Source organism: Aegilops tauschii, chromosome 2 (assembly GCF_002575655.3).
Source record: "Aegilops tauschii subsp. strangulata cultivar AL8/78 chromosome 2, Aet v6.0, whole genome shotgun sequence".
Lineage (NCBI taxonomy): Eukaryota > Viridiplantae > Streptophyta > Magnoliopsida > Poales > Poaceae > Aegilops > Aegilops tauschii.
The window spans coordinates 476,736,897-476,762,494 of record NC_053036.3 but is presented as its reverse complement, the minus strand read 5'-3'; the positions used below and the strand labels follow the sequence as shown (position 1 = coordinate 476,762,494).

General features: G+C 48.1%; 1 protein-coding gene across 1 annotated transcript; it reads right to left on the bottom strand.

Moving 5' to 3' along the window:
* Positions 1-19,813: 19,813 nt before the first annotated feature.
* On the bottom strand, positions 19,814-24,572 carry LOC123497381 (uncharacterized). The gene is made up of 3 exons (XM_073509593.1): positions 22,595-24,572; positions 22,219-22,515; positions 19,814-21,410 (listed from the first exon to the last, which is right to left on the bottom strand). Exons 1-3 carry the CDS (start codon positions 22,926-22,928, stop codon positions 21,127-21,129), a joined length of 915 nt encoding a protein of 304 aa, XP_073365694.1. The 5' UTR covers positions 22,929-24,572; the 3' UTR covers positions 19,814-21,126.
* Between the last annotated feature and the right edge of the window lie 1,026 nt (positions 24,573-25,598).

Sequence of the window (25,598 nt, the reverse complement as noted above, 5' to 3'; positions counted from 1 at the left end):
CTACAACAACATAGACATGCAAAATACTACCAGGTACTAAGTTCATGATAAATTAAAGTTCAATTAATCATATTGCTTAAGAACTACCACTTAGATAGACATCTCTCTAATCATCTAAGTGATCACGTGATCCAAATCAACTAAACCATGTCCGATCATCACGTGAGATGGAGTAGTTTTCTATGGTGAACATCACTATGTTGATCATATCTACTATATGATTCACGCTCGACCTTTCGATCTCGTTCCGAGGCCATATCTGCGTATGCTAGGCTCGTCAAGTTTAACCCGAGTATTCTGCTTGTGCAAAACTGGCTTGCACCCGTTGTATGTGAACGTAGAGCTTATCACACCCGATCATCACGTGGTGTCTCAGCACGACGAACTTTCGCAATGGTGCATACTCAGGGAGAACACTTGTACCTTGAAATTTAGTGAGAGATCATCTTATAATGCTAACGCCGAACTAAGCAAAATAAGATGCATAAAGGATAAACATCACATGCAATCAAAATATGTGACATGATATGGCCATCATCATCTTGTCTCATGATCTCCATCACCGAAGCATCGTCATGATCTCCATCGTCACCGGAGCTAGACCCGGCCGACATCGCCCTTGGGTATCCCAGCTTGAAGGAAGACGGCACCCCCTTTGACCAGAAGGACTTCGCTGCTTGTGTGAAGAGCATACGCCCTGTGGACACTTTGATTGGCAATGACACAGATCTTACCAAATATCAACCGGGCTATGACGTAGAGAATCAGAGAATCCCAACACCACGTTATGAAGCAGTCAGCCTGATTCCTCCAACTCGTAAGCATACCTTCGCCCCTGAAGTTGACCCGGCCGGGTTAATTGATGATGAGGCTCAATTTGAAGCCTTGAGTGGCATTGACTGGAAATCATCAACCTTCCAGGTCATGGAAACAGCCGGAGGAGCGGAGAGGGATGACCCGGAAACCTCAGGCCAACAACGCCCTTGATCTCGCAGGCGGCTCATGGTTATGTCTTAAAAGATGATGCCTCACCTTTTGGACTCGGGGAGTCATGTAATAGAGTAGGACAAACACTTAATTTTGTCGTGCCATCGCGCACGTGTGTAGCACTCAACATTGTTTAAGCTGCTCTTTTATATTCTTCCGAGTTATGCTTGATCCTCTGTTTTCCTTATGTTTAAAGAGCTGTCTTTAACTGTCCTGCATAGAAAAACAAATCACAAGTCCCTTGGCGGCTTACCGCGTGGAGAGTCATACACTTTTCATATAACCCGGAATCATAACAAACCGGTCCTCCATTATATCCTTGAGACAACCATAACAGCATACCTGTGACCCTTCAAGTACACCTCCGGTTTATGTGATCCGAATAATGAGTAGAAAACCCCACTATGTAACATGATGCTTATCATGTGCGATCAACTTTATTGACCAAAGTTAAGCCGGTGGAGTAGAACCCACCCTTGAACACTTTAGATATAATCAAAAGAACTTGTTTGCAACAAAAAGACTTCAAGAATTTGGAGGCTTCTGATTCGAATACGACCAGAGAACCATCCCAAAGGGGTTAAGCTAAGATTCGAATACGATCATATAGCCCCCAGTGGCTTTGGCGGTGCCGATCAAGAGGGTATCGACAGCTATGTTCTCTTTGGTTCGAATACGACCTATGTTTGAACAGGAAGCCCCCAAATGATCTTGAGAGTTGTTTAACGACGCTGATTCGAATACGATCCACGTCGGTTCCCAAAGGGGGTTGAGCCATGATTCAAATATGATCAAGAAACTCCCCAGTGAGCTCGGCAATATGCCAATCAAGTGGGTATCGACAGCTATGTTCTCTTTGGTTCGGATACGACCTATGTTTGAGCAGGAAGCCCCCAAGTGATCATATATTTAACGGCTAGATTCGAATACGATCATAAGCCGGATCAGCCTCCAAGTGATCATGTGATATCATAATGAAAATAACAATGCCACATTTACCTTTGGAGGGGAAAAAAGGACAGAGGTCCTGCTTTATTATTCATCATAATATATACATGGCTATAGAAATATGTACATTACGAGAGCCGGTGGCTCAGGTGTAATAAGGCCGAAGCTGAGCTATATTCCACGGCCGGCGGGTCTCCTCCTCCGACTTACGTGAATATCTGTGCTCTCGAATATCGATGAGGTAGTATGACCCGTTGTGCAAGTTCTTGCTGACCACAAAGGGCCCTTCCCAAGGTGGGGATAGCTTGTGTGCATCTGTCTGATCCTGGATGAGCCGGAGCACCAAATCACCTTCCTGAAAGGTCCTGGACTTAACCCGGCGGCTGTGATAGCGGCGCAGGTCCTGGATGAGCCGAGCGAGCTGCTGCTACGTCACGTTGTTCGTCCAGCAAGTCAAGAGCATCTTGACGCGCTTGCTCATTGTCCGCCTCGACATAAGCCGCCACTCGAGGCGAGTCATGACGGATGTCGCTAGGGAGAACCGCCTCAGCTCCGTAGACCATGAAGAAAGGCGTGTAACCCGTAGACCTGTTAGGAGTAGTATTGATGCTCCATAACACAGAGGGTAACTCCTCCACCCAACAACCCGGCGTCCGTTGCAAAGGGACCAAAAGCCGGGGCTTGATGCCCTTCAAGATTTCCTGATTGGCTCTCTCAGCTTGACCATTGGATTGGGGGTGAGCTACTGATGAAACATCAAGCCGAATATGCTCTCGTTGGCAAAATTCTTCCATGGCGCCTTTAGACAGATTAGTACCATTGTCAGTTATAATGCTGTGTGGAAAACCAAAGCGAAATATCACCTTTTTCATGAATTGAACCGCCGTGGCTGCGTCACACTTGCTGACTGGTTCTGCCTCAACCCACTTTGTGAACTTGTCCACCGCCACCAAGAGGTGGGTCTTCTTATCCTTGGACCTTTTGAAAGGCCCAACCATATCAAGCCCCCAGACTGCAAACGGCCAAGTGATTGGAATCATCCTCAACTCTTGAGCCGGCACGTGAGCACGTCTTGAGAACTTCTGACAACCGTCACATTTACTGACTAGGTCCTCTGCGTCAGCGTGAGCCGTCAGCCAATAAAAACCATGACGAAAAGCCTTCGCGACAAGGGATTTCGAGCCGGCATGATGGCCACAATCCCCCTCGTGAACCTCTCGTAAAATTTCTTGACCCTCCTCAGGGGAAACACAACGCTGAAAATCCCTAGTAACACTGCGATGATGCAGCTCGCCATTGATAATTATCATTGACTTAGACCGCCGGGTTATCTGTCTGGCCAAAGTTTCATCCTCAGGCAAGTCTCCTCGGGTCATGTAAGCCAAGTATGGCACTGTCCAATCTGGGATGACGTGAAGAGCCGCCACCAACTGTGCTTCTGGGTCAGGAACAACCAAGTCTTCCTCTGTAGGCAACTTGACAGAAGGGTTATGCAGAATATCCAAGAAAGTATTAGGTGGCACCGGCTTACGCTGGGAGCCCAGCCGGCTTAAGGCATCAGCCGCCTCGTTCTTTCTGCGGTCAATGTGCTCCACTTGATAACCCTGAAAATGCCCGGCGATGGCATCAACTTCACGGCGATAAGCCGCCATGAGGGGGTCTTTGGAATCCCACTTGCCTGATACCTGTTGAGCCACCAAATCTGAGTCGCCAAAGCATCTCACCCGGCTTAAGCTCATCTCCTTAGCCATCCGAAGACCATGGAGCAAGGCCTCATACTCAGCTGCATTGTTAGTACAGGGGAACATCAACCGTAGCACATAACGAAATTTGTCACCTCGAGGGGAAGCTAAAACGACTCCAGCCCCCGAGCCCTCCAACTGCCTGGACCCGTCGAAGTGAATAGTCCAGTATGTGTTATCTGGCCTCTCCTCAGGCATCTGCAGTTCTGTCCAGTCGTTGATGAAGTCTACCAATGCTTGAGATTTGATAGCAGTGCGTGGCACATACTTTAAATCATGAGGCCCAAGTTCAATGGCCCACTTAGCAACTCTTCCGGTGGTTTCTCTGTTTTGGATGATATCTCCTAAAGGAGCAGAACTAACCACAATGACGGGGTGGCCCTGGAAATAATGCTTAAGCTTCCGGCTTGCCATGAACACCCCATAAACAAGCTTCTGCCAATGTGGATACCGTTGCTTGGACTCAATGAGTACTTCGCTGACATAGTAAACCGGCCGCTGAACCGGATGTTCCTTACCCGCCTCCTTGCACTCCACCACGACGGCCACACTGACGGCTCGTGTGTTAGCGGCTACATACAACAATAAGGGCTCCTTATCAACAGGAGCAGCAAGGACTGGCGGCTCAGCTAACTGTCTTTTCAAATCCTCAAAAGCAGTATTAGCAGCATCACTCCAGACAAAGTCATCTGTTTTCTTCATCATCTGATACAGTGGTATGGCTTTTTCGCCCAACCGGCTTATAAATCGACTCAAAGCAGCGAGGCGACCCGCCAGACGCTGGACGTCATTTATGCACGCCGGCTTAGCCAGAGAGGTGATTGCCTTGATCTTCTCCGGGTTAGCTTCAATGCCTCTGTGAGAAACTAGAAAACCCAAGAGCTTGCCTGCAGGAACACCAAAAACACACTTGGCTGGGTTAAGCATCATCTTGTAAACCCGGAGATTATCAAAGGTCTCTCTTAGATCATCTATCAAGGTCTCCTTCTCCCTGGATTTGACCACAATATCATCCACATAGGCGTGAACATTGCGCCCAATCTGATTATGAAGACAATTCTGCACGCAACGCTGGTAAGTCGCCTGTGCACTCTTGAGCCCAAAAGGCATAGACACATAACAGAAAGCTCCAAAGGGAGTAATGAACGCCGTCTTCTCTTGGTCCTTAACAGCCATTTTGATCTGATGGTAACCAGAGTACGCATCCAAAAAACTCAAACGCTCACAACCCGCCGTAGCATCAATAATTTGATCAATATGAGGGAGAGCAAAAGGATCAGCCGGACAAGCCTTGTTTAAATCCGTATAATCCACACACATACGCCAGGTGCTGTTCTTTTTGAGTACGAGCACCGGGTTAGCTAACCATTCGGGATGAAAGACTTCCACAATGAACCCGGCCGCCAAGAGCCGAGCTACTTCCTCACCAATGGCCTCCGCCTCTCCTCATTAAACCGACGGAGGAATTGCCTGACTGGCTTAAATTTTGGATCAATATTAAGAGTGTGCTCAGCGAGCTCTCTCGGTACACCCGACATGTCAGAAGGTTTCCATGCAAAGATGTCCCGGTTCTCACGGATGAACTCGATGAGCGCGCCTTCCTATTTAGGATCCAGATTGGCGCTGATGCTGAACTGCTTAGATGAGTCACCTGGAACAAAGTCAACAAGCTTAGTCTCATCGGCCGACTTAAATTTCATTACCGGCTCATGCTCCGTGGTTGGCTTTTTCAGAACGTCATATCGGCCGGGTCAACATTATCCTTATAAAACTTCAACTCCTCTGTCGCACAAACAGATTCAGCGTAAGCAGCGTCACCTTCCTCGCACTCCAAAGCTACTTTTCGGCTGCCGTGAACCGTAATGGTCCAGTTGTGACCCGGCATCTTGAGCTGCAAGTATACATAACACGGCCGTGCCATGAACTTGGCGTAAGCCGGCCGCCCAAATAGAGCATGGTACGGGCTTCTGATCTTGACCACCTCAAAAGTCAGTTTTTCCGCCCTGGAGTTGTAGTCATCTCCAAAGGCTACTTCCAGCTCGATCTTACCAACTAGATACGCCGACTTACCAGGCACCACGCCGTGGAAAACAGTATTGGACTGGCTGAGGTTTTTATCGGTTAATCCCATACGACGGAAGGTCTCATAATAGAGGATGTTCATGCTGCTGCCCCCGTCCATGAGCACCTTAGTGAATTTATACCCTCCAACCTGAGGAGCCACCACCAAAGCCAGGTGACCCGGATTATCAACCCGGGGAGGGTGATCCTCCCTACTCCACACAATAGGTTGCTCAGACCATCGCAAGTAACATGGAACCGCCGGCTCAACAGTGTTCACAGCCCTTTTATGAAGCTTCTGGTCTCGCTTGCACAAACTGGTAGTAAACACATGATACTGTCCACTGTTGAGCTGCTTTGGATTGGTCTGATATCCCCCCTGCTGCTGCTGATTACCCTGGCCAGATTGCTGGTTGAAACCCTCTTGGTTACTTTGAAAATTCTGAAAATTGGAATTTGAACCGCCGCCCGGGCCATGAAAGCCGCCGCCGCCTGAGCCGCCGCCCTGCCCATTGTTGCCATTGAAAGTGTTGGAATTTTTGAAAGCTTTCATGATTGCACAGTCCTTCCATAGATGAGTGGCTGGCTTCTCCCTAGAACCGTGCCTTGGACAGGGCTCATTCAACAATTGCTCAAGCGTCGGGCCTGATCCGGCGGATCGGGGAGGTGGTCTCCCCTTACGTCGGTGGTTGTTACCTTGCGCATTGGCGTTGGCCACAAATTCCATACTGCCATCAGCTTTACGTTTATTACTTCCCTGGTTCGCCGGGTTATGCTGAGGGCCCTTGCCGTTGCCATTCTTCTTTCCCTTCCCTGTCTTTTCCTCATCAGACGCGGGATCCTTGGTACTATCAGAGTCGGCGTACTTGACCAAAGCCGCCATCAGCGTACCCATATCGTTGCAATCGCGCTTGAGCCGCCCAAGTTTCATCTTCAGGGGCGCAAAACGACAATTTTGCTCCAACATCACGATCGCAGAGCCGGCATCCATCTTATCAGACGAATGTATTATCTCTTTGACCCGGTGTACCCAATGGGTTGTAGACTCGCCTTCTTGCTGTTTCCAGTTAGTCAAATCCACAATTGACATAGATTGCCTACATGTATCTTTAAAGTTTTGGATGAACCGGGCTTTTAGCTCTGCCCATGACCCGATGGAATTGGGCGGCAGTCCCTTCAACCAAGTGCGGGCAGTCCCATCCAACATCATGGTGAAGTATTCGGCCATTGCCGCTTCGCTGACCTCCAGCAACTCCATAGCCATCTCGTAGCTCTCAACCCATGCTCCGGGCTGTAAATCAGCCGTGTAATTAGGTACCTTCCTAGGTCCTTTGAAATCCTTGGGCAGACGTTCGTTATGGAGAGCCGGCACCAGGCAAGGGACGCCTCCGGCTCTTGTAGCCATGCCTGCCTCAACAGAAGCCGTCGGGTGAACCAGAAAAGGCTGGTAAGCCGTCATCTGAGCCGCCTGCTCAGCTTCCTGACGCGCTCTGTCTTGATCTACCGCATTAAAGGCTCCATTATGTGCCGGGCCATGCCCCCCAGGAAAGTCATGGCGCCGGACGTTGCTTGAGCCGGTCGCCGACGCCATGTGTCTGCTATAACTCGGACCCCGGTTTTGACGAATTGCCTGTCGAGGGGTCGAATGAATCCTGTCCCGGCTATATGAATATGTCTCCTGCTGCGCCAAAGCCGCCTGAAGAAGCTCTCTGACTCTGCGGGTTTCAACCGCCGTTGGGGAGTCACCCTCAACCGGAAGAGCCGCTAGTCGCGCTGCTGCAGCGATCATGTTTTCCAACGGGTTAGAATAATGACCCGGTGGTGTTGGCACGTACGGAGGCGGTGCAGTATTCACACGGGGAGGCCCCATCACTGGTGGCTAAACCAGCGTTCCCACCCCGGGTGCTGTGATCTGATTCATCTCTGGCGGGTTGCTAGGCCCTACACCGGGTGTGTTGAAGAGGTTGCGAGGTTCATAAACCGGAGGGAGCCGAGATTGAGCTTTCTGATGCCTCCTTCTCATGACCTCATTGGATGCATTCTGATCCATCATGAGCTGGAAAGACTGCACCTGAATAAACTGAGCCTGGGCGTCCAGAGCCGCCCGCTCCGCAGCCATCCTAACTCCTTCCGCTGCCAGGTGGTCTTCCTTGGCCTGCGCTATGTCCAATTTTAGTTGTGCTATTTCTGCATCATGTTGAGCTTGATCTGCTGGGACGACCGTGGCAGTTAACAGGGCCGTCATCTTATCTGTGAGATCCATTAGCACCTGAGCCGGCGAGTGCACAGGGCCTCCTGCCCCAGCGGCGGGGTTTTGAACAGGTTGTGTGCCGGCCATGAATATTCCAACCCGGCTTGGCGGCTCAAAGGGGTCCGGAATACTGTCGCCATCGGAACAACCCCTGAGCCTGCCATCTTGAAGTTGATACAACGAGTTGGTCTCATCTGTGGACGACTCGCCGTCAGAGCGGACTCATCTGGAGTAGGCTTTTACCTTCACCGTAAGGGGCCGAACCAGTATAATCCTCGTGTCCTTTGTCCTGTTTAACCCCTTTAAGCTTCCTAGTTGCGATGGATCCACGACTAAGTCCTTGCACGAGGACATCTGCCGTGACAATTCCATGACAATATGGCTCCTGCCAGTTGCCGATAAACTCTGTTACAAAACATGATCATCTCATACAATAAAATTTAGCATCATGTCTTGACCATATCACATCACAACATGCCCTGCAAAAACAAGTTAGATGTCCTCTACTTTGTTGTTGCAAGTTTTAAGTGGCTGCTACGGGCTGAGCAAGAACCGTTCTTACCTACGCATCAAAACCACAACGCTTTTTCATCAAGTGTGCTGTTTTTACCTTCAACAAGGACCGGGCGTAGTCACACTCTATTCAAATAAAGTTGGAGAAACTGACGCCCGCCAGCCACCTGTGTGCAAAGCACGTCGGTAGAACCAGTCTCGCGTAAGCGTACGTGTAATGTCGGTCCGGGCCGCTTCATCCAACAATACCGCCGAATCAAAGTATGACATGCTGGTAAGCAGTATGACTATTATCGCCCACAACTCTTTGTGTTCTACTCGTGCATATAACATCTACGCATAGACCTGGCTCGGAGGCCACTGTTGGGGAACGCAGTAATTTCAAAAAATTTCCTATGCACACGCAAGATCCATCTAGGTGATACATAGCAACGAGAGGGGAGAGTGATGTCCACGTACCCCCGTAGTGTTGGAAATATGCCCTAGAGGCAATAATAAAATGGTTATTATTATATTTCCTTGTTCATGATAATTGTCTATTGTTCATGCTATAATTGTGTTATCCGGAAATCGTAATACATGTGTGAATACATAGACCACAACATGTCCCTAGTGAGCCTCTAGTTGACTAGCTCGTTGATCAACAGATAGTCATGGTTTCCTGACTATGGACATTGGATGTCATTGATAACGGGATCACATCATTAGGAGAATGATGTGATGGACAAGACCCAATCCTAAGCATAGCACAAAGATTGTGTAGTTCGTTTGCTAGAGCTTTTCCAATGTCAAGTATCATTTCCTTAGACCATGAGATCGTGCAACTCCCGGATACCATAGGAGTGCTTTGGGTGTACCAAACGTCACAACGTAACTGGGTGACTATAAAGGTGCACTACGGGTATCTCCGAAAGTGTCTGTTGGGTTGGCACGGATCAAGACTTGGATTTGTCACTCCGTATGACGGAGAGGTATCTCTGGGCCCACTCGGTAATGCATCATCATAATGAGCTCAATGTGACCAAGTGTCTGGTCACGGGATCATGCATTACGGTACGAGTAAAGTGACTTGCCGGTAACGAGATTGAACGAGGTATTGGGATACCGACGATCGAATCTCGGGCAAGTAACGTACCGATTGGCAAAGGGAATTGTATACGGGATTGATTGAATCCTCGACATCGTGGTTCATCCGATGAGATCATTGTGGAACATGTGGGAGCCAACATGGGTATCCAGATCCCGCTGTTGGTTATTGACCGGAGAGGCGTCTCGGTCATGTCTGCATGTCTCCCGAACCCGTAGGGTCTACACACTTAAGGTTCGGTGACGCTAGGGTTGTAGAGATATTAGTATGCGGAAACCCGAAAGTTGTTCGGAGTCCCGGATGAGATCCCGGACGTCACGAGGAGTTCCAGAATAGTCCGGAGGTGAAGAATTATATATAGGAAGTCCAGTTTCGGCCACCGGGAAAGTTTCGGGGGTTATCGGTATTGTACCTGGACCACCGGAAGGGTCCCGAGGGTCCACCAGGTGGGGCCACCTATCCCGGAGGGCCCCATGGGCTGAAGTGGGGAGGGGAACCAGCCACTGGTGGGCTGGTGCGCCCCCTATGGGCCTCCCCTGCGCCTAGGGTTGGAAACCCTGGGGGTGGGGGGGCGCCCCACTTGGCTTGGGGGGCAAGCCACCCCCTTGGCCGCCGCGCCCCCCTCAGATGGGATCTCCAGGGGGCCGGCGCCCCCAGGGCCCCTATAAATAGTGGGGGGAGGGAGGGCAGCTGCACCACAGCCCCTGGCGCCTCCCTCTCCCTCCCGTGACACCTCTCCCTCCCGCTTGCGCTTGGCGAAGCCCTGCTGGGATCCCCGCTACTTCCACCACCACGCCGTCGTGCTGCTGGATCTCCATCAACCTCTCCTTCCCCCTTGCTGGATCAAGAAGGAGGAGACTTCGCTGCTCCGTACGTGTGTTGAACGCGGAGGTGCCGTCCGTTCGGCGCTCGGTCATCGGTGATTTGGATCACGACGAGTACGACTCCATCAACCCCGTTCACTTGAACGCTTCCGCTCGCGATCTACAAGGGTATCTAGATGCACTCCTTTCTTCTCGTTGCTAGTAAACTCCATAGATGGATCTTGGTGATGCGTAGAAAATTTTAAAATTCTGCAACGATCCCCAACAGTGGCATCATGAGCCAGGCCTATGCGTAGTTTCTATGCACGAGTAGAACACAAAACAGTTGTGGGCGTAGATGTTGTCAATTTTTCTTGCCACTACTAGTCTTATCTTGTTTTGGCGGATTGTGGGATGAAGCGGCCCGGACCGACCTTACACGCACGCTTATGTGAGACAGGTTCCACCGACTGACATGCACTAGTTGCATAAGGTGGCTAGCGGGTGTCTGTCTCTCCCAGTTTAGTCGAAACGGATTCGATAAGAAGGGTCCTTATGAAGGGTAAATAGAAATTGGCATATCACGTTGTGGTTTTACGTAGGTAAGAAACGTTCTTGCTAGAAACCTATAGAAGCCACGTAAAAACTTGCAACAACAATTAGAGGACGTCTAACTTGTTTTTGCAGCATGTGCCTTGTGATGTGATATGGCCAGAAGATGTGATGAATGATATATGTGATGTATGAGATTGATCATGTTCTTGTAATAGGAATCACGACTTGCATGTCGATGAGTATGACAACCGGCAGGAGCCATAGGAGTTGTCTTTATTTTTTGTATGACCTACGTGTCATTGAATAACGCCATGTAAATTACTTTACTTTATTGCTAAACGCGTTAGCCATAGAAGTAGAAGTAATCGTTGGCGTGACAACTTCATGAAGACACGATGATGGAGATCATGATGATGGAGATCATGGTGTCATGCCGGTGACGAAGATGATCATGGCGCCCCGAAGATGGAGATCAAAGGAGCAAAATGATATTGGCCATATCATGTCACTATTTGATTGCATGTGATGTTTATCATGTTTTACATCTTATTTGCTTAGTACGACGGTAGTAAGTAAGATGATCCCTTATAATAATTTCAAGAAAGTGTTCCCCCTAAATGTGCACCGTTGCGAAGGTTCGTTGTTTCGAAGCACCACGTGATGATCGGGTGTGATAGATTCTAACGTTCGCATACAACGGGTGTTGACGAGCCTAGCATGTACATACATGGCCTCGGAACACATGCAATACACTTAGGTTGACTTGACGAGCCTAGCATGTACAGACATGGCCTCGGAACACGGGAGACCGAAGGTCGAGCATGAGTCGTATAGAAGATACGATCAACATGAAGATGTTCACCGATCTTGACTAGTCCGTCTCACGTGATGATCGGACACGGCCTAGTTGACTCGGATCATGTTTCACTTAGATGACTAGAGGGATGTCTATCTGAGTGGGAGTTCATTGAATAATTTGATTAGATGAACTTAATTATCATGAACTTAGTCTAAAATCTTTACAATATGTCTTGTAGATCAAATGACCCACGTTGCCCTCAACTTCAATGCGTTCCTAGAGAAAACCAAGCTGAAAGATGATGGCAGCAACTATACGGACTGGGTCTGGAACCTGAGGATCATCCTCATAGCTGCCAAGAAAGATTATGTCCTAGAAGCACCGCTAGGTGAAGCACCCATCCCAGAGAACCAAGACGTTATGAACGCTTGGCAATCACGTGCTGATGATTACTCCCTCGTTCAGTGCGGCATGCTTTACAGCTTAGAACCGGGGCTCCAAAAGCGTTTTGAGAAACATGGAGCATATGAGATGTTCGAAGAGCTGAACATGGTTTTCCAAGCTCATGCCCGGGTCGAGAGATATGAAGTCTCCGACAAGTTCTTCAGTTGTAAAATGGAGGAAAATAGTTCTGTCAGTGAGCACATACTCAAAATGTCTGGGTTACATAACCGCTTGTCTCAGCTGGGAGTCAATCTCCCGGATGACGCGGTCATTGACAGAATCCTTCAGTCGCTTCCACCAAGCTACAAGAGCTTTGTGATGAACTTCAATATGTAGGGGATGGAAAAGACCATTCCTGAGGTATATTCAATGCTGAAATCAGCGGAGGTGGAGATAAAAAAGGAACATCAAGTGTTGATGGTGAATAAAACCACTAAGTTCAAGAAAGGCAAGGGTAAGAAGAACTTCAAGAAGGACGGCAAGGGAGTTGCCGCGCCCGGTAAGCCAGTTGCCAGGAAGAAGTCAAAGAATGGACCCAAGCCTGAGACTGAGTGCTTTTATTGCAAGGGAAGTGGTCACTGGAAGCGGAACTGCCCCAAATACTTAGCGGACAAGAAGGCCGGCAACACCAAAGGTATATGTGATATACATGTAATTGATGTGTACCTTACCAGTACTCGTAGTAGCTCCTGGGTATTTGATACCGGTGCGGTTGCTCATATTTGTAACTCAAAACAGGAGCTGCGGAATAAGCGGAGACTGGCGAAGGACGAGGTGACGATGCGCGTCGGGAACGGTTCCAATGTCGATGTGATCGCCGTCGGCACGCTGCCTCTACATTTACCTACGGGATTAGTTTTAAACCTCAATAATTGTTATTTAGTGCCAGCTTTGAGCATGAACATTGTATCAGGATCTCGTTTAATTCGAGATGGCTACTCATTTAAATCCGAGAATAATGGTTGTTCTATTTATATGAGAGATATGTTTTATGGTCATGCCCCGCTGGTCAATGGTTTATTCTTAATGAATCTCGAACGTGATGTTACACATATTCATAGTGTGAATACCAAAAGATGTAAAGTTGATAACGATAGTCCCACATACTTGTGGCACTGCCGCCTTGGTCACATTGGTGTCAAACGCATGAAGAAGCTCCATGCAGATGGACTTTTGGAGTCTCTTGATTACAAATCATTTGACACGTGCGAACCATGCCTCATGGGTAGGATGACCAAGACTCCGTTCTCCGAAACAATGGAGCGAGCAACCAACTTATTGGAAATCATACATACCGATGTGTGCGGTCCAATGAGTGTTGAGGCTCGCGGTGGCTATCGTTATGTTCTCACTCTCACTGATGACTTAAGTAGATATGGGTATGTCTACCTAATGAAACACAAGTCTGAGACCTTTGAAAAGTTCAAGGAATTTCAGAGTGAGGTTGAGAATCAACGTGACAGGAAAATAAAGTTCCTACGATCAGATCGCGGAGGGGAATATTTAAGTCACGAATTTGGCACACACTTAAGGAAATGTGGAATAGTTTCACAACTCACGCCGCCTGGAACACCTCAGCGAAATGGTGTGTCCGAACGTCGTAATCGCACTCTATTGGATATGGTGCGATCTATGATGTCTCTTACCGATCTACCGCTCTCATTTTGGGGCTATGCTTTAGAGACTGCCGCATTCACTTTAAATAGGGCTCCGTCGAAATCCGCTGAGACGACACCGTATGAATTATGGTTTGGGAAGAAACCTAAGCTGTCGTTTCTAAAAGTTTGGGGATGCGATGCTTATGTCAAGAAACTTCAACCTGAAAAGCTCGAACCCAAGTAGGAGAAATGCGTCTTCATAGGATACCCCAAGGAAACTATTGGGTATACCTTCTACCTCAGATCCGAAGGCAAGATCTTTGTTGCCAAGAACGGGTCCTTTCTGGAGAAAGAGTTTCTCTCGAAAGAATTGAGTGGGAGGAAAGTGGAACTTGATGAGGTGATACTCACCCCTTCCGAACCGGAAAGTAGCGCAGCGCGGGAAGATGTTCCTGTGGTGCCTACACCGACTGGGGAGGAAGTTAATGATGATGATCATGAAGCTTCGGATCAAGTTACTGCTGAACTTCGTAGGTCCACAAGGACACGTTCCGCACCAGAGTGGTACGGCAACCCTGTCCTGGAAATCATGTTGTTAGACAACGGTGAACCTTCGAACTATGAAGAAGCGATGGCGGGCCCGGATTCCAACAAATGGCTTGAAGCCATGCAATCCGAGATAGGATCCATGTATGAAAATGAAGTATGGACTTTGACTGACTTGCCCGATGATCTGCGAGCCATAGAAAATAAATGGATCTTTAAGAAGAAGACATACGCGGATGGTAATGTGACCATCTATAAGGCTCGACTTGTCGCTAAGGGTTATCGACAAGTTCAAGGGGTTGACTACGATGAGACTTTCTCACCCGTAGCGAAGCTGAAGTCCGTCCGAATCATGTTAGCAATTGCCGCATTCTATGATTATGAGATATGGCAAATGGACGCCAAAACGGCATTCCTTAACGGCTTTCTTAAGGAAGAATTGTATATGATGCAGCCGGAAGGTTTTGTCGATCCTAAGAATGCTAACAAGGTATGCAAGCTCCAGCGCTCCATCTATGGGCTGGTGCAAGCATCTCGGAGTTGGAACATTCGATTTGATGAGATGATCAAAGCATTTGGGTTTACACAGACTTATGGAGAAGCCTGTGTTTACAAGAAAGTGAGTGGGAGCTCTGTAGCATTTCTCATATTATATGTGGATGACATACTATTGATGGGAAATGATATAGAATTCTTGGAAAGTATAAAGGCCTATTTGAATAAGTGTTTTTCAATGAAGGACCTTGGAGAAGCTGCTTATATATTAGGCATCAAGATCTATAGAGATAGATCAAGACGCCTCATTGGTCTTTCACAGAGTACGTACCTTGACAAGATATTGAAGAAGTTCAATATGGATCAGTCCAAGAAGGGGTTCTTGCCTGTATTGCAAGGTGTGCAATTGAGCACGGCTCAATGCCCGACCACGGCAGAAGATAGAGAAAAGATGAGTGTCATCCCCTATGCCTCGGCCATAGGGTCTATTATGTATGCCATGCTGTGTACCAGACCTGATGTAAACCTTGTCATAAGTTTGGTAGGAAGGTACCAAAGTAATCCCGGCATGGAACACTGGACAGCGGTCAAGAATATCCTGAAGTACCTGAAAAGGACTAAGGATATGTTTCTCGTATATGGAGGTGACGAAGAGCTCGTCGTAAAGGGTTACGTCGACGCTAGCTTCGACACAGATCTGGATGACTCTAAGTCACAAACCGGATACGTGTATACATTGAATGGAGGGGCAGTAAGCTGGTGCAGTTGCAAGCAAAGCGTCGTGGCGGGATCTACATGTGAAGCGGAGTACATGGCGGCCTCAGAGGCAGCACAAGAAGCAATCTGGATGAAGGAGTTCATTACCGACCTAGGGGTGATTCCCAATGCGTCGGGCCCGATGACTCTCTTCTGTGACAACACTGGAGCTATTGCCCTTGCCAAGGAGCCCAGGTTTCACAGGAAGACCAGGCATATCAAGCGTCGCTTCAACTCCATTCGTGAAAGTGTTCAAAATGGAGACATAGATATTTGTAAAGTACATACGGACCTGAATGTAGCAGATCCGTTGACTAAACCTCTCCCTAGAGCAAAACATGATCAACACCAGAACTCTATGGGTGTTTGATTCATCACAATGTAACTAGATTATTGACTCTAGTGCAAGTGGGAGACTGTTGGAAATATGCCCTAGAGGCAATAATAAAATGGTTATTATTATATTTCCTTGTTCATGATAATTGTCTATTGTTCATGCTATAATTGTGTTATCCGGAAATCGTAATACATGTGTGAATACATAGACCACAACATGTCCCTAGTGAGCCTCTAGTTGACTAGCTCGTTGATCAACAGATAGTCATGGTTTCCTGACTATGGACATTGGATGTCATTGATAACGGGATCACATCATTAGGAGAATGATGTGATGGACAAGACCCAATCCTAAGCATAGCACAAAGATCGTGTAGTTCGTTTGCTAGAGCTTTTCCAATGTCAAGTATCATTTCCTTAGACCATGAGATCGTGCAACTCCCGGATACCGTAGGAGTGCTTTGGGTGTACCAAACGTCACAACGTAACTGGGTGACTATAAAGGTGCACTACGGGTATCTCCGAAAGTGTCTGTTGGGTTGGCACGGATCGAGACTGGGATTTGTCACTCCGTATGACGAAGAGGTATCTCTGGGCCCACTCGGTAATGCATCATCATAATGATCTCAATGTGACCAAGTGTCTGGTCACGGGATCATGCATTATGGTACGAGTAAAGTGACTTGCCGGTAACGAGATTGAACGAGGTATTGGGATACCGACGATCGAATCTCGGGCAAGTAACGTACCGATTGACAAAGGGAATTGTATACGGGATTGATTGAATCCTCGACATCGTGGTTCATCCGATGAGATCATCGTGGAACATGTGGGAGCCAACATGGGTATCCAGATCCCGCTGTTGGTTATTGACCGGAGAGGCGTCTCGGTCATGTCTGCATGTCTCCCGAACCCGTAGGGTCTACACACTTAAGGTTCGGTGACGCTAGGGTTGTAGATATATTAGTATGCGGAAATCCAAAAGTTGTTCGGAGTCCCGGATGAGATCCCGGACATCACGAGGAGTTCCAGAATAGTCCGGAGGTGAAGAATTATATATAGGAAGTCTAGTTTCGGCCACCGGGAAAGTTTCGGGGGTTATCGGTATTGTACCGGGACCACCGGAAGGGTCCCGGGGGTCCACCGGGTGGGGCCACCTATCCCGGAGGGCCCCATGGGCTGAAGTGGGGAGGGGAACCAGCCACTGGTGGGCTGGTGCGCCCCCCATGGGCCTCCCCTGCGCCTAGGGTTGGAAACCCTGGGGGTGGGGGGGGGGCGCCCTAGTTGGCTTGGGGGGCAAGCCACCCCCTTGGCCGCCGCGCCCCCCTCAGATGGGATCTCCAGGGGGCCGGCGCCCCCCAGGGCCCCTATAAATAGTGGGGCGGAGGGAGGGAAACCGCACCACAGCCCCTGGCGCCTCCCTCTCCCTCCCGTGACACCTCTCCCTCCCGCTTGCGCTTGGCGAAGCCCTGCCGGGATCCCCGCTACTTCCACCACCACGCCGTCGTGCTGCTGGATCTCCATCAACCTCTCCTTCCCCCTTGCTGGATCAAGAAGGAGGAGACGTCGCTGCTCCGTACGTGTGTTTAACACGGAGGTGCCGTCCGTTCGGCGCTCGGTCATCGGTGATTTGGATCACGACGAGTACGACTCCATCAACCCCGTTCACTTGAATGCTTCCGCTCGCGATCTACAAGGGTATGTAGATGCACTCCTTCCTTCTCGTTGCTAGTAAACTCCATAGATGGATCTTGGTGATGCGTAGAAAATTTTAAAATTCTGCAACGATCCCCAACACGTAGACCAAAAGCGGAAGCGTTATGACAAAGCGGTTGATGTAGTCGTACGTCTTCACGATCCGACCGATCCTAGCACCGAAAGTACGACACCTCCGTGATCTGCACACGTTCACCTCGGTGACGTCCCACGAACTCTAGATCCATCTGAGGTCAAGGGAGAGTTTTGTCAGCATGACGGCGTGATGACGGTGATGATGAAGTTACCGACGCAGGGCTTCTCCTAAGCACTACCACGATATGACCGAGGTGGAAATCTGTGGAGGGGGGCACCGCACACGGCTAAACAATCAACTTGTGTCTTGGGGTGCCCCCCTGTCCCCGTACATAAAGGATCAAGGGGAGGGGGCCGGCGGCCTCATAGGGTGCGCCCCAAGGGGGAATCCTACTCCTACTAGGAGTAGGTTCCCCCTTTCCTAGTCCAACTAGGAGGGGAAGGAAAGAGGAGGAGGGGAGAAGGAAAGAGGGGGCCGGCCCCCCAAGCCCTAAACCAATTCGGTTTGGGCCTAGGGGCGGGGCGCTCCACAGCTCCCTTGCTGCCCTCTACTTCCACTAAGGCCCATGAAGGCCCATTGACCTCCCGGGGTGTTCCCGTAACTCCTCGGTACTCCGGTATTTATCCGGTGATCCCCAGAACCTTTCTGGTGTCCGAATATAACCTTACAATATATCAATCTTTATGTCTTGACCATTTCGAGACTCTTTGTCATGTCTGTGATCTTATCCGGGACTCCGAACAACTTTCGGTACATGAAAACACATAAACTCATAATACCGATCGTCATCAAACGTTAAGCGTGCGGACCCTACGGGTTCGAGAACTATGTAGACATGACCGAGACACATCTCCGGTCAATAACCAATAGCGAAACTTGGATGCTCATATTGGTTCCTACATATTCTACGAAGATCTTTATCGGTCAAACCGCATAACAACATACGTTGTTCCCTTTGTCATCGGTATGTTACTTGCCCGAGATTCGATCGTCGGTATCTCAATACCTAGTTCAATCTCGTTACCGGCAAGTCTCTTTACTCATTCCGTAATGCATCATCCCGTGATTAACTCATTAGTCACATTGCTTGCAAGGCTTATAGTGATGTGCATTACCGAGAGCGCCCAGAGATACCTCTCCGAAACACGGAGTGACAAATCCTAATCTCGATCTATGCCAACCCAACAAACACCATCGGAGACACCTGTAGAGCATCTTTATAATCACCCAGTTACGTTGTGACGTTTGATAGCACACTAAGTGTTCCTCCGGTATTCGGGAGTTGCATAATCTCATAGTCAGAGGAACATGTATAAGTCATGAAGAAAGCAATAGCAACAAACTAAACAATCATCGTGCTAAGCTAACGGATGGGTCTTGAATGATGTGATCCCGTTCATCAAATGACAACACATGTCTATGGTCAGGAAACATAACCATCTTTGATAAACAAGCTAGTCAAGTAGAGGCATACTAGGGACACTCTGTTTTGTCTATGTATTCATACATGTACTAAGTTTCCGGTTAATACAACTCTAGCATGAATAATAAACATTTATCATGATGTAAGAAATAAATAATAACTTTATTATTGCCTCTAGGGCATATTTCCTTCAGTTTTATATTGAAGATGTTGTTCTCCCAGACCCAATCCGACGGGGCCTATCCGAATTTTCCAACACTCCGTTAAAGAAGCGCCACAGCTGGCGCCCCCGGAGCCTAGAAGAGGAAGATAGTGCGGAGATTAAGAAGTTGATGAGCAAGATAAAGATACTCGTCCAATCCGGACTATCTATAATCAAGGTAATGGCAATTTCAATAACGCGAGGCGTTCAGCCACTTCAATCCAGAGGACTCCCCATGTGGCACTACAATGGGGAAGATGTCGCATCAGGCTGCGGGCGCAGGGTCCGGACAACTTTGCCGCCTTGGTTGCCATGTTGGCTGATCTTTATAAAGGGGAGAAAGAAGATTTTACTCGCCTTAAGTGCTGAGAGGGCCTTTGTAACGCCCACGATGCGGCTATATCTCCCACGTGTCGAGGCACGACTTACAGGCATAACCGCATTGTGGTTTTGTCGCAAGAAGGGTCATCTTCACACAATCCCATGTAATGAACAAGAATGGGATAAAGAGTTGGCTTACAATCGCCACTTCACACAATACATAAATAAATCATACATCAATCAGAGTACACACATAGGTCCGACTACGGAACCAAAAGAAAAGAAGACAACCCCAAATGCTAGATCCCCGATCGTCCCAACTGGGCTCCACTACTGATCATCTGGAAACGAAACATAGTAACGAACAAGGTCTTCATCGAGCTCCCACTTGAGCTCGGTTGTGTCACCTGCACTGGTATCCTTGGCACCTGCAACTGTTTTGGAAGTATCTGTGAGTCACGAGGACACAGCAATCTCACACCGGCGAGATCAAGACTATTTAAGCTTATAGGAAGGAAAGGGTAGTGAGGTGGAGCTGCAGCAAGCACTAGCATGTATGGTGGCTAACATACGCAAATAAGAGCGAGAAGAGGAGAAACGGAACGGTCGTCAACTAGTAATGATCAAGAAGTGATCCTGAACTCCTACTTACGTCAAAACATAACCCAAAAACCGCGTTCACTTCCCGGACTCCGCCGAAAAGAGACCATCACGGCTACACACACGGTTGATGCGTTTTAATTAAGTCGAGTGTCAAGTTCTCTACAACCGAACATTAACAAATTCCCATCTGCTACATAACCGCGGGCAAGGCTCTCGAAAGTTTATACCCTGCAGGGGTGTTCCAACTTAGCCCATTATAAGCTCTCACGGTCAACGAAGGATAAGCCTTCTCCCGGGAAGACCCGATCAGTCTTGGAATCCCGGTTTACAAGACATTTCGACAATGGTAAAACAAGACCAGCAAAGCCACCCGAATGTGCCAACAAATCCCGATAGGAGCTGCACGTATCTCATTCTCAGGGCACACCGGATTGTCCAAGCTTCCGATAGGCGAGCCCAGAGTTGCCCCTGGTGGCCACCGGCGACTGACGGGTTGGACCAACACTCAGAGGAGCACTGGCCCGGGGGTTTAAAATAAAGATGACCCTTGAGTCTGCAGAACCCAAGGGAAAAGGGGATAGGTGGTAGCAAATGGTAAAACCAAGGTTGGGCCTTGCTGGAGGAGTTTTATTCAAAGCAAACTGTCAAGGGGGTCCCATAAATCACCCAACCGCGTAAGGAACGCAAAATCAAGGAACATAACACCGGTATGACGGAAACTAGGGGGGCAAGAGTGGAACAAAACACCAGGCATAAGGCCGAGCCTTCCACCCTTTACCAAGTATATAGATGCATTAATTAAATAAGAGATATTGTGATATCCCAACAAAGTTCATGATATCCATGTTCCAACAAGGAACAAACTTAATCTTCACCTGCAACTAGCAACGCTATAAGAGGGGCTGAGCAAAGCGGTAATATAGCCAAGCAACGGCTTGCTAGGAAAGGTGGGTTAGAGGCTTGACATGGCAATATGGGAGGCATGATATAACAAGTGGTAGGTAGCGCAGCAAAGCAATAGAGCGAACAACTAGCAAGCAAAGATAGAAGTGATTTCGAGGGTATGGTCATCTTGCCTGAAATCCCGCAAGGAAGAAGAACGAGTCCATGAAGAAGACAAACGGATGTAGTCGACTGAATCCTCACAACTCCGGAACGAAACCGAAGGTAACGAGAGAAGCAACCCGGAAAGAAACAAACAACATAGTAAACAACCACCACATACACATGGCATGATGCACAAACAAGTATGATGCATGTCCGGTTTAATGAGGCATGGCATGGCAAAGTGCAACAAACAACACTACAAATTAAGTGGAGCTCAAAATGCAACGAGTTGCATATTGACGAAACACCACATCAATTATTTAGTTCTCTCTCGGTTATGTACCCAACAATATTAAATGTTGATTAACATGGCAATAGGTGAAGCATAAGTAAACTAACTATTTAGGCAAGTTTAAATGAGGCCGGAACAACAAATAACAATTCCGGAAAATCCCCACATGCATATTTTAGATTTGGTACTGTTCTGCCTAAAACCATATTTTATTGTTGTTAAACAGGAAAATAAAGTGCACCAAGTTAATCTATGCATTTTTCTACCCCATTTACATATAAAGTTTATTTAAATCCGAGCTACGGTTATTTAGTTATGAAATAAATTATTTTAACATGCCATTAGAGAAAATTTAAACAAACAGCAAGTATAAACATTTTAAACATGGATGAAAGTGGCATAATGTAAAACTAGATAAAATTCTAAGAATTTTACATATATAAATCATTTTAATCCGATGCATGGTTGTTGAGTTATTATATGCATGAACATGATGGGTTTTTCTGTAAAACTGGCAGTCTCTGGATAAATGGCAAAATTCGCAGCGCATGGGGAAACAAACATGGGCTGAATCTGGCGGAACTGGGCTGAACAAAGAGAAGGGGCTGGGGGCTCACCATGGGCCTTAACCCGATTGGAGGGGAGGCTACAGGAGGGGCGCGCTGGGCCTTGGAGGCCACTGGAGGCGCGGTCAACGCTCGGGACTAACGAGACGCTGGTGCTCTCGTTTCTGAAGAACAGAAATAGCAACACCATGGCGATGGAGAAGACAACGACAGGGGGGTTCCTGGCGGCGGGGTCGGCGGGAACCGGCCGGAACGGGGCGGATTCGGCGGCTAGGCGGCGGAGCAGAGGAGATCCGGTCCAGATCGGGGCCGGGGCGCGAACTTGACGGGCGGCTATGGAGCTGTTGTCTGAAGAAAAGACAGAATATTCAGAGGAGAAAACAGGGAAAGGAAGAAGAGAGAGACGGAGATGGCAGGGCACGGCGACCTGCGGGGGTCCGGTGGCGCGGCCAGGCATGCGCGAGGAGGATGCATCGGGCGCGCTGGAGGTGGAACGAGCAGCGGCTTGATGCAGCAGAGATGCCTCGCGACCTCTGCAGACGAGCGGAGCGAGGCGAGGGAGAAGATGGCCGACGCAGCAGGGACAAGCCGGTGACGGAGTCGCGAGTCTCACCGGCAGGTGGAGCCGAGGGAAGGCGAGGGAAAGGCAGCGGCGACGGGGACGACCATGGATGCTCCTGCGGGCTTTCTGGAGAAGACAGGGAGCAGGTGAGAGAGGGAACCAGAGGGAATGGGGAAGAAGGGAAGGGCATGGCACCCATCTGCTGGTCGCCGGTGGCAGCGCCGGTTGCCGGGTGACGAGGCGAGCTGGAGGAGCACAGGGAGGCTCCTTGGCTTGCGGTCGACGCCGGGAGGCGGCATGGATGCAGATCAGCAGCTGCTAGTCTCGAAGAAGCAGGGCGACGACCATGGTGGATGGATCGGGAGGAGGGGGCTACATGGTGGAGGCCGAGAGGAATTTTGGATTGGGGGCTCGGGCATCTGGAACGAGGAGGAGGGAGAGCGCTGGTTGGGTGAATCGGGCAGGGGAGATCCCGAGGGGGATTCGGTGGAGTGGCGGCAGCGAGGAGGATGGATTGGACTAGGGTTAGCTATTTATATATTAGGTTGATATTTGGGTAGGTGTTCCCTCACCCCTCCGATCGCAATCGGACGATCGAGAAATAAAAAGTTAGAGAGTCCAAACAAGAAAACGGAGATGTTTTATAGATGTTTGGGGATGATCCGGACCCAACGCCCGGGTCAGGTTTGGGACAATTTTCGGACGCGCGCGAGGGGTGTTCTGAGAGGGGTCGACAAAGACAAAGTGTCTGACAAAAGGCCCCGGAGAAGACAAGAGAGAAAACAAGGAGCAACGTTGCAAGTGTGGTTGGTCTCGAAACGGTCAACGAAAGCAAGGGGGGACGCGACAACTATGAGCGGATGCAAGTTTTTAAAAACAATGACGGCAACGAGTGCCGATGCAATGCGGATGATGCCATGATGAGATGCTACAAACAAATAAAAAACACATCTGACTCGCAAAACAAGGAAGGCATCTGGAGCGTCGGTCTCGGGGCGTTACAACACTCCACCACTACAAGAGGATCTCGTCCCGAGATCTAGTATGGCACCGGAGAGAAACGGAAGGGGAAGAGGTAAAACAAATTGCTTCTTGACAAACGAGTGAAACCAAAGAACCTTGGAAGTTGAACAATTTCGAGAAAATAATACAACAAAGATGAACAAAGTTGAAAACACTCTGTTAGAAAACAAAAACAAGGAACATTACGAGAACCTTGTAGGTTGAAAGGCAAACAAAAATGGTTACGATGGACAAGAAGTACATGCAAGCACTCTGGTTTCAACAAGATGTACAAGGAACGATAAGGAACAATTACGACAACACTCCAGTTGAAAATGGAAGGGGTAGAATATGAACTTGGCAAAATGAAAGCACTTGGATGAGACTCCAGTTAGAAGAGGAATGATAGACACAACACTCCGGTTAAAACAAGATAAAGAAGGAATAAGAATGATATAATTTGGACAGCACTCCGACTGTAAATGGAAGGAATTGAACATGAACTTTACAAGATGAGAGGATACTTAATGAAATCAACAGCACATTGCCTCCAGAACTATTGAAAGAATGGCACAATGGGTCAGAAAGATTTCAGACAGCACTCCAGTTGGAAGGTAGGCAAAACTTGACAGAATGGGAAGAACTTGAAAAGAGGGCACGACACTCTGGTTGGAAATGGATAAGCACGAAAAGAACACGGTCCTCACAAACCGAGAAGATGAGTGAAGAGAGCAACATCACAATGCCTCCGGAAGAAATAAATAATAGAAGATAGATCCTTGGAATAAAGAATGGAGAAGAAAATGACAACTTCTGCCACAAATGAGCTTGGAAAGCATGCTTCCAAGAAGGTTATAACGGAGTTGTTGGGAAATCAATAACGAAAAGAATAAGCTTGTAGTGGGCTTATGGAAACATCTCAACATTATGAGGTGACAAACGGCCACTAAAGGAGGCCATTGGTTTGAGTGAGAGCACCAAGGCGATGAAAAACTTCTTTCACCAAGAGGATAGGAGAAAACTTGGATCATTGGTAAGCACCATAATAGCAACATTCCTTAGGGAAGGCTTTAGGTGAAATATGACACAAGATAACTCCAACAAAGAGATTAAAGGATTTAAAATACCTCATTCTTGACAACATGTGGAACATGGAACATGGATGGAAATTGTCAAGAAGGACATAACACCACCTCAAAAGATAAGGTAGAACGAATTGCACTTTAGAATGCAAGATGAAGAATGCTTGAACTCCTCAAAACAGAACATGTGTTGAACACCATGTTTATTTTGGAGTATAGGTTGGCGGATCTTAACTCCGAGAGAAATCTTGAAGAACAATTGAAGAATGAAAGGAAACCTTGACGAACCACCATGTTGAGCCTTCGTGAGAACTCCGGTAATAAAAGGATAATAAAAAGAAAGAGAAGTTGAGAACACTAGGTGAAGCCTTGCGATGATTTAGATGGAGCTTCGCGACGAGATAATGCGGAAAACTTGGAACTCCAGAAAGAAAAGATGAACAACTTAGAACTGAGAAATTGATATCATTACGAACTCCGGAAGAAGGAATTAATCACTTGGATGAAACAATAATAGGAATTACGTTATGCGTATCCTTCACCAATTTAAATTGATGACAAGGAACGGATTTTGACATACTACTTATTCTCGTAGAAAGGATTAAGATAGATATTGCGCAAACTTGGGAAGGTCTTCATCGAACCACCGGTAGGATTGAAACAACGAATAAATTGATATGATAACGAAGGAAGAGAAATCTTGAACGAACCACCGCGAGAATTGAAAACAATTGAAGAAAAGAGGACGAAACACCGTAAGAATTGAAAATGAACGAAGAAAAGAT

Bases quoted from the DNA above. Each gene is read 5' to 3' on its own strand.
- LOC123497381 (XM_073509593.1), bottom strand. From the start codon at position 22,928: ATGGGTGCCATGCCCTTCCCTTCTTCCCCATTCCCTCTGGTTCCCTCT. The intron at 22,516-22,594 runs GTCGCCGTGCCC...TCTTTTCTTCAG, and splicing joins GCGCCACCGGACCCCCGCAG to ACAACAGCTCCATAGCCGCC. The intron at 21,411-22,218 runs GTGAGCCCCCAG...TTCGTTCCGGAG, and splicing joins CAATCGGGTTAAGGCCCATG to TTGTGAGGATTCAGTCGACT.